The sequence below is a fragment of the Mirounga angustirostris genome, unplaced genomic scaffold (assembly GCF_029215605.1).
Source record: "Mirounga angustirostris isolate CCGP_5_RB_7025 unplaced genomic scaffold, mMirAng1.0.hap1 SCAF_7, whole genome shotgun sequence".
NCBI lineage: Eukaryota > Metazoa > Chordata > Mammalia > Carnivora > Phocidae > Mirounga > Mirounga angustirostris.
The window spans coordinates 106128830-106145831 of record NW_026991715.1 but is presented as its reverse complement, the minus strand read 5'-3'; the positions used below and the strand labels follow the sequence as shown (position 1 = coordinate 106145831).

The 17002-nt window shown below is 34.8% G+C and overlaps 1 protein-coding gene across 3 annotated transcripts in view; it reads right to left on the bottom strand.

The window, feature by feature from the left end:
- The window catches only part of CLINT1 (clathrin interactor 1), a 56513-nt gene that overhangs the window by 25884 nt on the left and 13627 nt on the right, over positions 1-17002 (bottom strand). For 2 of the 3 annotated variants that reach the window (XM_045902038.3, XM_045902043.3), the window contains exons 2-4: positions 2655-2759; positions 2014-2110; positions 478-586 (exon numbers count right to left, since the gene is read on the bottom strand). In XM_045902038.3, coding sequence (XP_045757994.1) covers positions 478-586; positions 2014-2110; positions 2655-2759 — 311 coding nt within the window. Of the gene's footprint in view, positions 1-477; positions 587-2013; positions 2111-2654; positions 2760-8243; positions 8304-17002 lie in introns of all 3 variants that reach the window. The other variant, XM_045902050.3, reaches the window with a different exon arrangement.

The window sequence follows — 17002 nt, the reverse complement described above, 5'->3', positions numbered from 1 at the left end:
TGCTTTCAACTGGGGTACACTACAAAATGAAATGTGGTTTATTCTGTATCCTCGTTCACATTCAAAACACACTCTGGTCTTGCTGCCTTTGCACAGTAAATATTATTTGGTGGGAGGAAAAAAAAAAAAAACCCAGCTTCAAACAGATGTGTGTGTTTTGGAGCTCTAACCTTTTCTTCCCATATGATTAAAGCTATTCCTTTATGGACACCACAGGGGACCAGTCTCCAGTGCATATTTTAATATAAACCCGAACACTCATGTTGTGTTGGTTCTGTTGTTATTAGCCAGTCTTTTCTGCAAGTTCTTGTCTTCACTAATTAATACTCTAGGGCCCCACGTCTTGGATTCTGCACTCGTCACACAACCAGCAATAGTCACATTCTAATTAGAGTGGAGAAGCTTCTAAGCTGGTTCAGGTGACTGACAACTCCAACTACTGTTTTAATTTGCTTATAAGGTTTTTCTATTGCTCACCTACAAAGTGGTAATTTTCCAGGGATCGCAAATCATAAATGTGTTCTCTGGCACTTGTAACAACACGCTCTGATCCATTCCTTATGAGGTAAGCTAGAAGCAGCAATGACTGTAAAAATACAAAGCACCAATGATTTAACAAAATAAATTCTGGTAGAGCTTTGGTAAATGGTTTAAAAAATAATTCCAACATTAGCAAATAATCTTTCTGGGGGTAAGTGAGAGGCAGGGAGAGTTTCTTTCCTGACACTGGACTTTAAATACATGGTCTAAAACTTGTATTATCAATTTGAAATTCCTCTTCTAACCACAGTAAATAATTATGAGCTGTCCACTGGACACCATGTGGCAAAGGATTAAAAAAAAATAGTTCTCTAATGTTAAGAAATACCTGAATGTATGATACAAATGAACACTAAGCTTTTAGAAAGTGGCTCAATTTTTACTTTTCATCGGGGCAATACAGAACTGTGAACTGAATTGTTCAAAATATCAGTTTAAAGAGAACAATTATTTGGTAATTTTATGATCCCATAGCATTTTCCCCAGATCAAATTAAATCTGGAAGTTAATGATGTAACTTTTGTTTCAAAAACTGGCTGCCAACAAATAAAGAGAAAAAAATTTTATGGGGTTTCTTTTTGGGATGAAAATATTCTGATATTAGGTAGTAGTAACTGCTGCGCAACTTTGTGGATACACTAAAAACCACTGAATTATGCATTGTGACCTTAACTTTGCTTGGAATAAACCTCACATAAAGAAGTATCAACTATTTCATCACAAATACACAAGCTAAGGGAATGACCGTGAATGTTTTCAGAAACAAGTAACATCAAAAACATGGAACTAAATAAAGCACTGCTCTTCAATCCCGAAAGTCAAAATATTGCTTTCAAAGTTTCAAATATAAATATTATATGCCATTTTGAAAACACAGAGAAACTTATTCTGAGTAGCAAGAAAATATGGTGGGTTTGGAAAACAGATGATGATCTTTAGAATTCCACATTATATGATGAAATCAGAACTAAATGAAAGGAATCTGATAAAAAGTACCCATTTGGAAATTTAAAATGTTAGAATTTTAATATGTTTTGGGATTTCTAATTATATTTTAAACTAACATATTTCTGGTGCAGAATACTGTGTTAATATTATTATAAATTAGGCAAATTTTTATATAGAGATGAGAAACTATATTAGACTGTGGTTTTCATCTTAATTGCTCATCCACTAAATATACATCCATCTGTAGATTCATTACTTTTGATACGCACAAATATATTTCCAGTAGGAAAAAGTTTAATAAAATGAAAATATTTGTAAGTATTATTAATTTTAAACATTTTACTTTCAGAACAGTTGTTTATGGTGACTAGAAAACAACACACGTAGCAAATCTACTTTTTACTGTTTAAGAATATTCTGTTCTAGGATTTAATGTCCTTCATAATCACTTATGTATGTATACCTTAAAATTTCAAGCATTTGTTTTCAACATGTCAAATAATAAAAACAAACTGATGTCCATACCTTGTAAACTCTTCTCCAATTTTTTTTGTTGTCTTTTAACATTCGTGACCAAAGCATGTTCATAAGTTCTGGAAATTGTTCATACATAAATGTAGCCCTGAAAAAGAATTTTCAAGACTTTGCAATATATTAATTTTGACAGTAGATGGCAGGCTTGTTCTAAGTTACGGTGTTTTCCCAAAGCTTAAAAAATTTAATAAGCAATTTAATTTAAAAAATTTAGATATGCTTCCATAAAAATATTTTTCTCATAGTTTGTAAAATATGTAGCACACGTATAAACCCCACTAATATCATCTTGTACAAACCCTTTACTTACCAGGACAGTGGTCAAGATGCTCATCAAAAAAAAAAAAAAAAAAATTCCTAACTTTATTTCAAGTTATTTTATATACATTTATCAAAATTTTATGAAAAGCTACAGTAAGTCTCTAAACCTCATTGAAAAATTTTGTTTTACTTTTTTGAGCTCATTTTTAAGGGGAAATGGACTCTGCATAAAACTTCCTCCATTAGTATCTGAATGATTATGCAAAATTTCTATCTGGCAGCTAAACTGTTTAAAACTGAAAGCAAATTTCATATTTCTATGTAAAGATAGTTGGATTCTTTCTGCACTGCTGAGTCAAATTATCACTTACTTGGCAATCTCTCCCATGAGTTGCCCAGAAGGTCCCCAAGGATCGTCATTCGTTGCTTCTCGAACCTTAGACTCGATCTCTGAATAATTCATAACCACATTGGTGCTGCAGAGAAAAAAATGCACATACATACACACAAAGATTAGCATCAAAACTGAGAAACACATGAAAACTTAATAATGACACTACTGGGTGTCCTAATGAGATACCTCTACATGGTGGGAAAGAAAACATCTTTTGTGCATAAGCTACTTCGAGGACACTATATAACACATTTAAGTTGTATTTAAGAAAATTTGACTATTCCATTAGCTTTCCAGAATACAGATAAGAGATTACATTAGAGCTGGCATAAGTCCAGCAAAAAATGGCTTTGGGTCAAATTAAAAAGGAAATTGAACATGCTAGAGTCTATTATAAAACTAAGTTGTCAGTTTTCTGACCAGATCTGGTTTATATGCACTCTTGTTTCCTTACAGAATTTCTGTAAATTAATTAGCAAAATTATATAAGAGCAGAACATTATTTATATTGCATTAAAAAAAAAGCAATGACAAACCAAAGATAACACTAAAAATATTTAGAATTGCTATGAACATTTAACTGTAATCCCTTGGTCTTTTTTCACTTGTATGTTTTCTATGTCACTAGCCACCATAAGCCTCACTTTTGATGGCTACATAATATTCCATCAGGAAATTGTATGACAACTTATTTAACTTTCACTTAAGACTTCAGCAGTGTCAAGAACATGGGTTCTAGGAGTCAGAAAGATCTGACTCCAATTACTTTGTGACTTTTGGCAAAATTATTATAATTGTCTTAATTTCAGTTTCCTCAAGTGCAAAACAGGAGTAAGTAAGAAGAACACTACCTCAAAGGGTAGCATCTCAAATGGTATCTATTAGCACAGAGTCTGACACACAGAAATTGCTCAATACAGGTTAGCTGCTATTATTATCATCACAGATAATAATCACCTAGTAAGAGGATTTAAAAATATTAAGTAATATTTTTATAAGAAAGTATTAACTTTGAAAAGAGTACCTTAAAATTAAGATACAAGATGGCAAAAAGTTCAGTTATTAAAACAGAATTTCCATACTCAAATGGATTTAAGAATTCAGACATTCTGAGGAATAAAATACTGTGAAACTATGACTTGTAGTAGTATCCATTTGACATCTAAAGCTCCAATTATTATTGAGCACTTGTTCTAATAGATGCCTATGGATACGGTCATTCAAATCTTCCACTTAAAATTAAGCCTTAGAAACAGTCGGGATTTGTTAATTATTACTTCCATATACCCCACTCTTGCTGTATGGTTTTTCAGTTATCAAAAGCTTCTGTTTTTTCAAGTAAGGAAGATTAGACTATAAGTGATATTCAAACCTGTTTCCCAAATATAAAGAAATATAAATTTTAAATTCACTGTGAACATTTCTCTTTCTTTACCTTTTTTAAAGAAAGAGACTAATAAATGGTTTTGGGTCAAATTTGAAAGGAGCCATTACACATATAAATATGACTTGCCAAATCACAGAATAAATCTAGCTTCCAGATTTACATTCAGAAGACTGTTCTACTAAGGAAGAAAAGTGAAATCCTATTACTTTCTTTCAAATTTTGGAGAAAGCTGCCCCTAAAATATCAACTAGTTTGAGAACATAAATAGAAATTGTTTCCGTGACATAATTTCCACTGCCTTCTTTAAAAATTAAGGCTATTAATGAATGAATTTTCATAAAAACCCAGTAATGATTCTATTGACAATAATTTTATGTATAAATACAAAGGAGTAACATTTTTTTCTAATTTCTTCAACAATGGAAACAAAATAAAATCAAGGCAGCCAATGACAGATTTGCAATTTAAGATGCCACAAAATGATGGATTTCAAAATGCTTTTGTTTATCCTAGTGGCTGAAGAATGCGTGGCTTAGGCAGTTATAAGTGTCAACATGCAGCTGTGGGAAGGAACAATAGCAATTAGGATTATAATTCACCCAAACATTTCATTACCAAGAATGCACTTAAAATCTGTTTGCATTGTTTAATTTGCTAGAGAACAAGATGAAAGGAGTTAATCTCTAGTCCATGCACATGAAATATTTTTACTAGAGCCTTCATAAATGCTGTAGCTTTCAGAACACTACTTTCCTTGTTCAAGCTACAAAAGCCCATGGGTCAAATGAGAAAGGTCCTGTTTCTCTAACCCTTCACAAGATTCTTAGCTGAAGGCCTGTGTGTTTGAGTGCTGTGTGTTTACAGGGAGAGGTGGCAGAGAGCCAATGATTTAAGAATCGCCTTATTTCCTTGGTTGAAAAACAATGGAAACTATGTAAAATGACAACTTAGCATTAGAACACCTACAATGTAGTTACAAAGTATATCCACAAAAAGATATGGCAATGATAATAACAAAAAGTAATAGTCACACAACTTCCATGAAGAAAACCAGGCTCTATTTTAAAGCCATTTTCTAGTGAAACTGTTGCTTTCAGAAACTGCAAAGAACTCTAAGATGAGATCTGATGGCCACAGAGAATTCCAAAACAAAGTATTTTTAAGCTGCACCTAATTCAGAAACAAATGTAAACTAAAACAAAACAAAACATGACACTGTATAGTTTGGCCTTATTCCAGCTCACTTAAAAATAACTATTTCTAAAAAGGTAAAAATGGCATTTTGATCCTTCCTTTCCCATGTCTTCCACTGCCCTTAATCCACACCCTACCCATAATTCCAGTGACCTTTTTAAAAAAGGAAAATAACCCCTTCCCTCCCCCACCAAAAGAAATTATGTCCAGATGTGAAAGGAAAAATAGCTAGTTTAATTCCTAAAACTTCTATGAGTGACAAAAATGTTTTAAAAATGGATACTTCAGACACTAGAGGGGGCTCTCCCAACAGTTTTTTAACACACACACAAAACTCAGACAAAGGTCTAGGATGTGTTCTGCAAACAAAATCATAGGAAATTACCAGGAAATAACCAAAGACTGAAGAATATAAGAAACTGCTTATGTTCTGAAGATTTTACCTTAAAGCAATACTGAACCATTGCTTTTTACTATAAGGATAAAATCCACAATTACAATCATTATTGTTTGTATTGGTAAGACTTCATTGAGTCTATAGTGCTTTTCCATTTGCTCCTCACAACACCCCAATAGGTCGGACAGGACTAAGAGAGTCCCCAGTGAGAGTACTTAACCCTGAACAACCCAGCACCACTCCTTCACTGGATCTTTAATGCCAAATGCTGAAAGTTACTGCCCGCAAATTCCGCACCCATGCTTCTATGGCTGTGTCCACATAGCCAATGTTCAATTATTCAAGGGTTGATTATTCACTTTGTCAATTATTAGTGTTCATTTTGGCTCTCCTCTTTATTCCTCATTTTCTGTTTATTTCACCACTCACTACGATAAAATACCAGGGTTATTTTATTAAGTTTGGGTCATTTTAGAGACAAGACTGGTTGAAAGTAAAAGCTAAAATGGGGCTTTTACTTATAGATGGTCAATGCTTCTTCTAATCTGCATTACTGATTGACAAGAAAAAATTTGAATAATCCTTAATGATAATTTTTTCCTGTCAAAAAGTTCAAGAATATGCTTTCCCTTTTTTTTTTTTTTAAAGATTTTATTTATTTATTTGACAGAGAGAGACAGTGAGAGAGGGAACACAAGGAGGAGGAGTGGGAGAGGAAGAAGCAGGCTTCCCACTGAGCAGGGAGCCCGATGCGGGGCTCGATCCCAAAACCCTGGGATCATGACCTGAACAGAAGGCAGACGTGTTAACAGCTGAGCCACCTAGGCACCCCGAACATGCTTTGTTAAAACAAAACCATACACCAAGAGAAAAGGTAAAGCTTAGGTATAATTCAGTTCTACCTGTTAACAAAGGAATAAGGAAACTGAAACAGACTGATGTAGTAAGAAGTATTTTTCCCAGCTTGCCTTAATTTTACTTCCTTTTTTTAAAAAAAATAGTTATATTTTTCATGTTTTCTTCTTTTTGTTTTAAACTTATTATAAAGACTTCATTCACTCTGAGATCAGGAAAATATTTAGCAGTATTTTCTTTTAGATCTTTAAATCTGTGTTTTATTGGTTGCATGCATATTTACATCCACACTTACAGACACAGAGAGTCCAAGTAACAGGAAAATAGGCAACAAAGACAGAGACACAGCTTTCAAAGTAATGGTTTTAAATAATAGTATTTTTTTCTTTATACTTTCCTATATTTTCTGAATTTCCTCCTATGAATTTTATACTGTAACCAAGGAAAAAGTATTAAATGCCATTAAAAATAGAAAGTACTATATATCATCAGTACATGTAACATCATTAGCAACATTTTAACTCTTTTTAGGCAAATAAGCATCATGGTAGACCATGTTAAGTATTATTTGTACTTCCAAAGTCTTGTTTTATCAGGCTAGTAAGTGCAGCGAACTAGTAACTAAAGTATATGTATATACACTACAATATGTATACCAAGTGCTATGACGTGTAAAACTACAGGGAACAATTTAAGTACCAACTATTAAAATTAACATGTTTTTAAGAAACTCTTTTAGGAAAGAATGATTCCTGAACTTACACTTAAAAGTTACCTCTTTTTCTCAATGCCACAAAGATTTCAGAAGATACTTTTACGATACAGGGAAAACTATTACATGCTCCCTGTAAAGTTTCAATCTTTCAATAACTTAAAAATAATAAAACATCCATAAAATGAACACCAAAAAAAAAGTTTTCTCAGGTAACAAGTTCCTTTTTTTAATGCTTGTTCCCCACCCCCCCTTTTTTTTAAAGCTTCTGGCCAAAACATCAGGACAATAGTTTTAAGAATACTTGCTCTACCATGAGAGACTATGGATTCTGAAAAACAAACTGAGGGTTCTAGAGGGGAGGGGGGTGGGGGGATGGGTTAGCCTGGTGATGGGTATTAAAGAGGGCATGTTCTGCATGGAGCACTGGGTGTTATACACACACAATGAATCATGGAACACTACATCAAAAACTAATGATGTATGGTGATTAACATAATAAAATAAAAAGAATACTTGCTCTAAAAGTTTGGTAACAGATCATGTGATATTCATTTTTCATCAGGGGATGGCCTTTACCACATTACCCTTATTTGCAAGCTGAACATTTTATAGGTTCAATAGTCATATTTTAAAATCAAGTAACATGTTATTACAGTCCTGTGAACAGAATCAAATTTGTGATCAAGAACCAAGAAGTCTAGTACTCCTAAATTCAACAAATCCATAACTTTCATTGTTAGCAAAAATCTGAGGTTGCATAGAAATGGTGTAGGGAGGTGGAAAAGTCTTTCTTGATCTGAAAATAAAACACAAAGCAATGAAAAATGTCTTAACACAAGCAATGGTTCAGTAGAATTCATGTTGCTTAACCAAATATTATCATATCTGATTATATAGTATTTTAGATACAAAATAGCTAAAGTGCTAATACAAGGAATAAACTACAGTGCTCCCTCCACACCAGAAGAAAACTAATAAAATAAATATTGGGAAGTACAGAAGAAAAAATATAACAAACCTAGTGCTGGCCAGTTTCTCTCTAGTGCTGCCAAGCTGTCGTTACCAGCAGCAGCCCATTCTACCAAAAAAAAAAAAAAAAAATGAGTGAACTGAGAGGAAAAATATATTTAATAGCAACTCCCTGGTAGAGAAGTTAAATAAACTCACTCAGTATCACATAATTAGTAAACAATGGATGTTCAAACTCTGCTAGGTTTTCTAATTCCAAAGCCCATGTTCTATTATGCCTCAATGTCCTAACAATTTGAGAATTAGTAATATCATATAACCTAAAAGAAAAAGCTTGCTAGTTAATATATTAAGATGACATCTGGGCATCTGGGTGGCTCAGTTGGTTGAGAGTCCAACTCTTGATTTCAGCTCAGGTCATGATCTCAGGGTGGTGGAATGGAGCCCTACATCAGGCTCCATGCCCAAGAACTAAATGCTGAATTAATCTTTAAAGAAATGTATTCTCAGTCATGGAAGTTACATTTTCTTTGGTTTTACTAAGTCTTAAATACAAAGTAACCAATTGGAAAGGAGGAAACTAATGTGCCCCCAACCCAAACACAAATACTCTTAAAAGCAAGGTAAAAAAAAAAAAAAAAAAGTCTGAATAGGGAAAAACTGAAATTGAAGACATCAAAAATCTGAGGCTCTCCTATCCATCCTTCTGCAGTCACAAGATTTCAGGAGAGTAACCTGGTTACTTAAAAAACATATGCTCTATTTCAATCCACTTACATCATAAATATGTGGGATGCTCATGTGCGTATTACTTATGACTTCATCTAGTTAAAATACACAGAGGACTATGCTGGATTATGCACCTTCTGTTTTTCTCTTTACTTTTCAGGAGGGAACATTAAAATACTAAATGCTGAAACATAAAACTCTGCTTTTTAAAATAACCATGAAGAATTTGCACTGAAATACTACACCTCATCCTTTAGCTAGCATAGTAAAAAAAATTAACACCAAATAAATATTAAAGAACAGTTTACTGACAGGTTTTAATGAGTAGAGGAGTCCCATAGTTCTTTTTAAAGCTTCAACTTTTTAAAGTTCTTTTTAAGGTAATTCTGGATACTCAAAGATCAAGTTAGATACTGTAACTGGACACCTAAAACATTTTAAAAACAGTACAGACAGAAAAACTGCTTAAATCCAAACTCAAGCTGCCTGCCTAAGACATGAAAACCACAGAAAATGTATTAATGTTCAAAAACACCATTTCAAGTGTTTCTTCCTCACATGATATGACAATAGAAAAGTACCTCTAGCTGATGTAATTCTAACTGAAATTCTAATTGTTTTAAGTTGTAAGAAAATTAAGGGCTATACATACTCTTTTCTAAGCCAAATGCTATTCTTCCATCATTCTACTACCAAATTCTTTGATCCATTCTGATTGATGTTGACCTTCAATTTCAGTAATAGTTCAGTTCAGTACTATCATGGAGATGGGGAACTGGGAGTACAAAATTTAATGTTTTAAATTGATGTTTTCCTATTACTGAACATTGTTGATTGATACGGCTCAATATTCTTGTAATCTTAACTCAAATTTTTAGACTGTACTATTTACAGATAAAGCAGAAAGATAAATCCTATAAAAATATATTTTCAGTTTTTTGTGGGGGGACAATGGGGAGCAAATTAAACACTAAACATACTCTGCAGGTAGAAAAGACTAAGAACAAACATGAAACATGAGACTTTGTGAACGATTAACTGAAGACCTTTGTTTACCATCAAAAGTACGTGTTTGTACAGATTCCTGACAGTCTTCCAGATTTGATCAAGAGTTTAAAGTATTCTGTACATTCTGTATACTTACGCAACACAAGGTAACCAACAGATTCATCAAGAGTTCTTCCTTAGGTAGGAAACTTATGCATGGCAGAATACTTTTTATAATTTTTTTTATTGTTTCCATATAGATTTGTCATCAATCCAAGGTACTATCAAACCCAATGTGTTCCTCTCTAAATACACTTTGTAATGCTACTGTTTTCTGTCTGTTAATCATCACTTTCTTAGGCTCTGCCACATTCACTACCAGTACTGGAGGCTGGCTTTCTTGAGTGGTTTTTCACAAAGAAATTAAGTTACAACAGCCCCAGAGCTGTAGCATAACAAAACCGAGCTGCCCTGTGGATGCCAGTGACTGACTTAGCTAAGTGACTTGTTCCCACAGATGTAAATCAGATTTGGATCATAACAAAATTATATATCATTTCCTGTTAACAAGTCTAAATCTATTTTAAAAAGTCAAAACTCAACAGAGAAATCAAGAATCTGCTACATTTTAAGGGTGCCTGGGTGGCTCGGTCAATTGGGCATCTGACTCTTGGTTTCGGTTCAGGTCACAGTCTTGGGGTCCTGGGATTGAGTCCCCCATCAGCTCTGTGCTCAGTTCAAGTCTGCTGGAGATTCTGTCTTCTTCCCCCCCCCCCCCCCCGCCCCCAACCGCCACTCTCATGCGCGCTCTAAAATAAATCTTAAAAAAAAAAAGAATCCACTACATTTTAGAAAGGAGAGCAGTTACATGGTAGGAAATGTAATGCAAAAAATATTAAAGAACTTTTATCAGTAACTGACATTAGCTGACTTATGACATATTTGCTCTTCTAATCTGTAAATATACCCATTACAGATCATTAGTACTCCAAATGAGATCTTTATCTAAAGATTTCAAGCTTAAAAACTAGCATTCCAAATCCATACAATTTCAAATCATACATTAAGTAAATACTTGGTCCCTTGCTCATGGAAGTTTACCTAACATTCCAGGAGAATTTCCAGTATTGATTCAATATCAGTTTACATAAGCCAAAACGAACCACTTAATCTAAAGTTTCTGAGATTTTAACAATTGGATATGTTCATCACTTAAGTGTAAAGCTGTCCTAAATGAAACTAGCAGAACTAATGTCTTATGAACTTTTCCCCAAAAAACACCACAGAAAATCATTATTTTATGGTTTATGTAGAATTCAAGGTCAGGAAAGGTTACATAAAATGAGTAAGTCTTAAAGAGGTCAATACTCCAAATTTAGTTTTCACATGGCAAACTATGTACCAGATTAGAATGTATACATAAATTGATCACTTGAAGATAAAAACTTACGGAAGCAGTGACTAAAATACCTTTTTATGTTAAAAAGTCATTAATTGTTTATAGTTCAACATAAAGTCTTTTGGGAAACACTAGAAGCCACACATAATTATTCCAATGTCTCAAAGAATTTAGGAACTGATCCAAAACAAAAAATACTTAAACCAGGATGGTAGCTGGATTTCCGCCCCTCAATGTCTGTCATTTAATTCTCTTTTCCAACAGTTACCGACCTCTTGATCACTATTAAGTGTGACTTAAACTGGCAATTTTTCAAGGAAATAGTTTAGTAATTTATGTAACAGATGTGCAAGAAAAACTACATGAATGAGATAAGCCAAGAAAAACATCCTGATGTCCACAACTGAATTATGACCTGTGGGAGGAAGAAACTATAAAACTATTTCCCTTTCCTTACAACTTCAGTGGTTAGCAATACCAAATAAAATAACCCGTTTGATAGCAACCCATTTTCAAACATTAAAATGGGCCCTGATTCCAGGAACTGTTCCAAAACACAAGGCCACCCTAAAGGAAAATACTGCACATTTATGTATTCTCATAATCTGCTTCATCTTTTATGGTTATTTTGTAGAAAAGCAAAATAATATGTACATTAACTGACCAATAATTTATTAGAAGTTAATAGGGCCTGAATTCTGTCTCGGATCCCTGGACAAATCAACCACTTTGTGTCTCAAGGTTCCTCATCTCAGAGATAGTTCCTACATACAAGAGATGAAATGAAATGGTAAGTGTACCTACCATTCAGCACACGTGGTTATTTTTCTGCCAGTATGTATTATTTTTAGTTTGAAGATATTCTTTAAATGGCCCCTTAAAGTAAACTATCATAAGTCTATTACTTACCCACATCTCATTCACTGTTGCAGAACTTTATAGTCATGGTAACTAGCAGCCTATCTGACCCACAGTGCAGCATTGAAATGAAGATTTTAAGGACGTAAGTATATAGCAAGGCAAAAACAGTTCTATTAATAAGTGGCCAAAGACCTGGAAATGAGTATGACTAAGAGATAAGACAAGTACCTATTAATACAAGCCCCAGCACAGAACTGCTTATTTTACACTCAAGAGAATTTATATTTTGAAGTTCACGCTCCTTATTAATCTTGGCATACCACCAACTGTGAGCTATGGTTTTATTTTACATAAAGCAGCAATTTCTCCTTTAGTGGTAATCTGACATCAGCTGATAAAATAAAGTCTCTAACTTTTTGGGGATTCACTAAACTCATTCATATCTACTACTGGAGTTGCATATCCCAAAGTAAATTATACCAAAAACAAAGACTTTTAAGCTATTATAATAAGAGAAATTATCTAGCATGAGGTTTTATGTCTACAATTCAGTAATATCAGAAACTGCAGAATTCTGAGCTTTCAAAATGCCAAAAATAAGGCTGTATAATTCGCTCCATGAGGTGGCTGGCTGAACAAAGCATTTAAGGGCCACAATACCTGGTTTCTGTATCCTGTTTCTTCTGCAAGAACACAAATCAGTAAACTAGGAAATGTCTGGATGTTCATGGGTCTTGATGACTTATACAGAAGCCCTTCTACTCTTCCTCTAGCACAGGTGCTGCTGCTACCATGAGTTGGGCAGCAGATGACAGGCCTACAAAAAAGCTGCCCCAACCGTTCACTAGTCAGTCCCATTATGGTCAAGAGTTATTTTCCAGAGAGGCACTCTGGTGGCAGTAAGATTTGGGGAGGGGATGTTCTATGGCTGGCAGAAGAAAAGAAGGCTTTAAGTGGTTCAGGAAAGCAGGATAAAAAGTTGCTTCCAAAATGTGGCAGCAATGGTGCTTGGAACAATATAGCAATGGAACAGGCAGAGGCTGCCATACTAGAAAATACTTTTCCTTTCACTGCCGTAGAAAAGAGAGCTCTCACAACACAAAACTGATGGAACACTAACCATATCAACTATGTAAAAACAAATGTGCATGTGGACAAAACCTAGAAGAAAAAAACCCCATGAAAAACAGTGTGTGAAGGGACACATTTGTTTAAAATTTACATAGTGAAAAAATTACAATCTCTTTTAAGGAAAAGAAAAACAGCGTTTGTATATAAAACCTCTCTTCACTTGCTAGGGCAGTGTCCCATGGCTGAGCTGATTTAATTCTGCTGAGGATCAGTTTCCACTCCTCTGGCTCAGCAGCCTGTATGCTCTATCAGTGCCCTGTCTGCACAGATAAAAGCTTTGTGAAGACAGCTTTGGATGGAGGACCAGAAGGTAAGGGTGTCTTGTTGCTGTCTTCTGGCTATAGCTGCAGAGCAGGGCTGGAGACTATTCCCTAAGGATGCCAGCCCCAACCCAAATCTATTTTCTAATTCCAGCTGATTTTTTTTTTATTTAAAGTCTATCTCTGTAACTTTTAAGATTTCCATCTTTATTTTCTTCTAAAATAGTACTCTAGTATCTGGTAAAACATGGTAAGGTTTGGGAGATATTATGTAAAACAAAGGCAATTTTATTACTACCGCACTTCTCAGAGACTATATTCTAAACTGCACTGAGAGTCTCCAAGAGGGGACTCTATTAAACATTTCTAAAACTTTGGGTATAACATACCTTCTTCCTGGAACATTTTCTAAGTGTCCCCAAAAACCCACTTTGGTATGCACTATTTTTAAAAACTGCCTTTTATGTTAGACTTCCAAAATTATCTATACCTTTCCTCTTACCACTCATTTTTAGTATCTGTTATTTCTTATTTTTTCTTAATGGATAGCTTTTCCTTTAACCTTTTATTTTTATGTTCTTAAATTCTTATCTGATGGCTGACTTTCAGCCTTTTATCCTGCTTTACATCTCACTTATTTTTACCATATTAAAAAAACCTCTTGACTGATCTTTACTGTTGATTTCAGTTTCTTATCTTTGTTTATTTTAAGTCTCATCAGTTTTACTTTTTGTGCCCTTTTTTACCACTGGGTTTTAAAAAACTTTTAAACTTTATTCCAATCCCCTCAAAGTTCTCCATTTTTAGCTTTAAGTGTTAATTTCTTAATACTCTTTTAATAACCCTGTATTAAACATCTTTCCTTTTTTCCTGCATGTTTGGCTTATTTTATAATATTTTATAATGCACTGTTGAATGAACACAAACAGGGCAAAGAGCTAAAGAAAAGAGAGGGACTGTCTCTTCTCACAGCCCCTTACCCTCACACTGATTGCTGCTTTTCTGGGCCCCCTGATGCAGGAGTAACATTTTTCACAAGGACTGATGAAATACATATATGAGGTACTCAAAAAGAAATTAGCTTTATCAAGTCCCATGGGGGAAAAAATTATTCTTCTTAGGATTAGAACTGCTTTTTAACAATAAAATATTAGTTTCCATGTATTTGAGAAGGAGCAACATGAAGGCAGCTTCATTATTTCTCATCCTGAAAAATGATCTGGGGGCACATCATAAAGCTGGGTAGGCTGCATGCAGTTGTTGGGATGTTTGGAGTCATCTTTGGGGGCTTTTCCCTCAATGCTTACTTCCCATTAATTTCCAAGACCTGCTCGAGCTGCATTAAAAATACAGGCAATCAGGGGGCACTACGGGGCTCAGTCGGTTAAGCATCTGCCTTCGGCTCAGGTCATGATCTTGGGGTTCTGGGATCTAGCCCTACGTCAGGCTCCCTGCTCAGCAGGGGAATCTGCTTCTCCCTCTCCCCCCCACTGCTTGTGCGCATGCTGTTTCTCTCTCTCTCAAATAAATAAAATCATTAAAAAAAAAAAAATACAGGCATTCATCTCTAGCCTAGACTTTGACAAGAGCCATTTCACAATCCCTCCATTTTGGGTATATTTTCTCTTTATTCATCCTTCAAACTGTGACTAGATTCAGTTTCCTAATATTTAGTGTTGGTCATGTTGGTCCACCACTAATTCACTACCACCTTCCCCCAAAATTTTCCTTTTCATGCATCAGTGGACAGTACCATCCAGTTATGGCTTCAACATTATAATTGATTACTTCCCTCCCCTCTTCCCATCCAGCAGCAAATCCATTCCCTGGCCTTTTCTCCTGTAGGTTTTAAGTATCTCTAATATGTCCATCTACTTCTCCCTACCTACACTGCCACTACCTGAGACCAAAGCCACGACCATTTCTCACCCAGATTACTACCAACAATCTTGTAACTAATGTCTCTGCTTCTCCTCTATCTCCCCCCAGGCTAGGGCCAAAGCGAACTCTTCCTGAAATACCAATCCTATCTGAGCCCCCATTTAAAATCCTACAAAGTCTTCCTTATTACCTTCAAGATGAAGTCCAAATTCCTTAATATGACCAAAAAAGGTCCCTTGTGTGAGGTATCAGTTTACTTTCTTAGTCCCATCACTGTCATTCTTACCTCTAGGCCTTTGTACAAGCTGTTCCCTCTGTCTGAAGTCCTCTGCCTACCCATCCCTGCCCCTGTCCTCACTTCACCTCACCATCAGGTTTTAGTTTAAATGTCACTTCCTCCAAGAAATCTTCCTTTAACTCTGGGGATCTACCTATATGCACTTTATAGCACCCTGTTCTTTATCTTGACCTAAAACTAAAATTAAGTGTACTGTAAGAGACATGTTTGTTTTCTTATCTTTCTCCCACTCTGGACTGAAAACATCCAGAGGACACAAACTGTCTTTCTCACTTAAAGATCCCCAGTGCCTGTAAAAGGCTTGGTGATAGCAGATGTTCAATAAATACTGAGTAACTGAACAAATAGCTTAAATAGCTTCTTTCCTCTGACTAAAAAAGTCCTGGTGATCAAGACCTGCTTGATCTGGCCTCAAACTACCTGTCTAGCTTTTCCTCCCATTACTTCTGTTTCATTTCCTTTATGGAATAATTATACTGTATTACCAACTGAAATTTAAACATGCCCTTTCTTACCTCAGTAACTGTTCCCTCCTGAAATCATCTTTCAGTTGAATTTGAACCTAGTTTTTAACAAAGAAACAAAAATGAAGCTTACCTGATTCCTTCTAACCCATAACCTCCCCTTCCTCTGATGAAATAAACATTACATTTATAACTCTTATGAATGATAGTGCCCTGTACAATAGCTACGTATGAACTTAATCTTAATTCCCCCTTAAAACATTCTTAAATTTTTTAGAAACAAGTACAGTTGATCCTTATTTGAGGATTCTGTATTTGAGTTTGCTCACTAAAATGTTTTTGTTAACACTAAAATCAATATTCACAGCACTTTCATGGTCATTTGTGAACATGAGCAGAGCAGTGAAAAATTTGAGTCATCTGTTGTGCACATTTCCAGGTGAGGTCAAAAAGGTTATGCTCTGCCTGTTTTAGTTCTCATACTGTAAACAAGTATCCTTTTCCCGGTCTATGCAATGACATGATTTTTCACATCTTTGTGCTTTTTGTTGGTGATTTCACTGTTTAAATGATCTTCAAGCCTGGTGCTAAGGTGCTGTCTATAGAGTTCCTAAATGTAAGAAGGCTGTAATGTGCCTTACAGAGAAAATACCTGTGTCAGGTAAGCTTTGTTCAGGCATGAGGTATAGTGTGGTTGGCCCTGAGCTCAGCGTCACTAAATCAACAATATATGTAATAAATGTGTTCATATAGAAATAGACACAAAACATGGTTATGCATTGATTGGATGATGAAAAT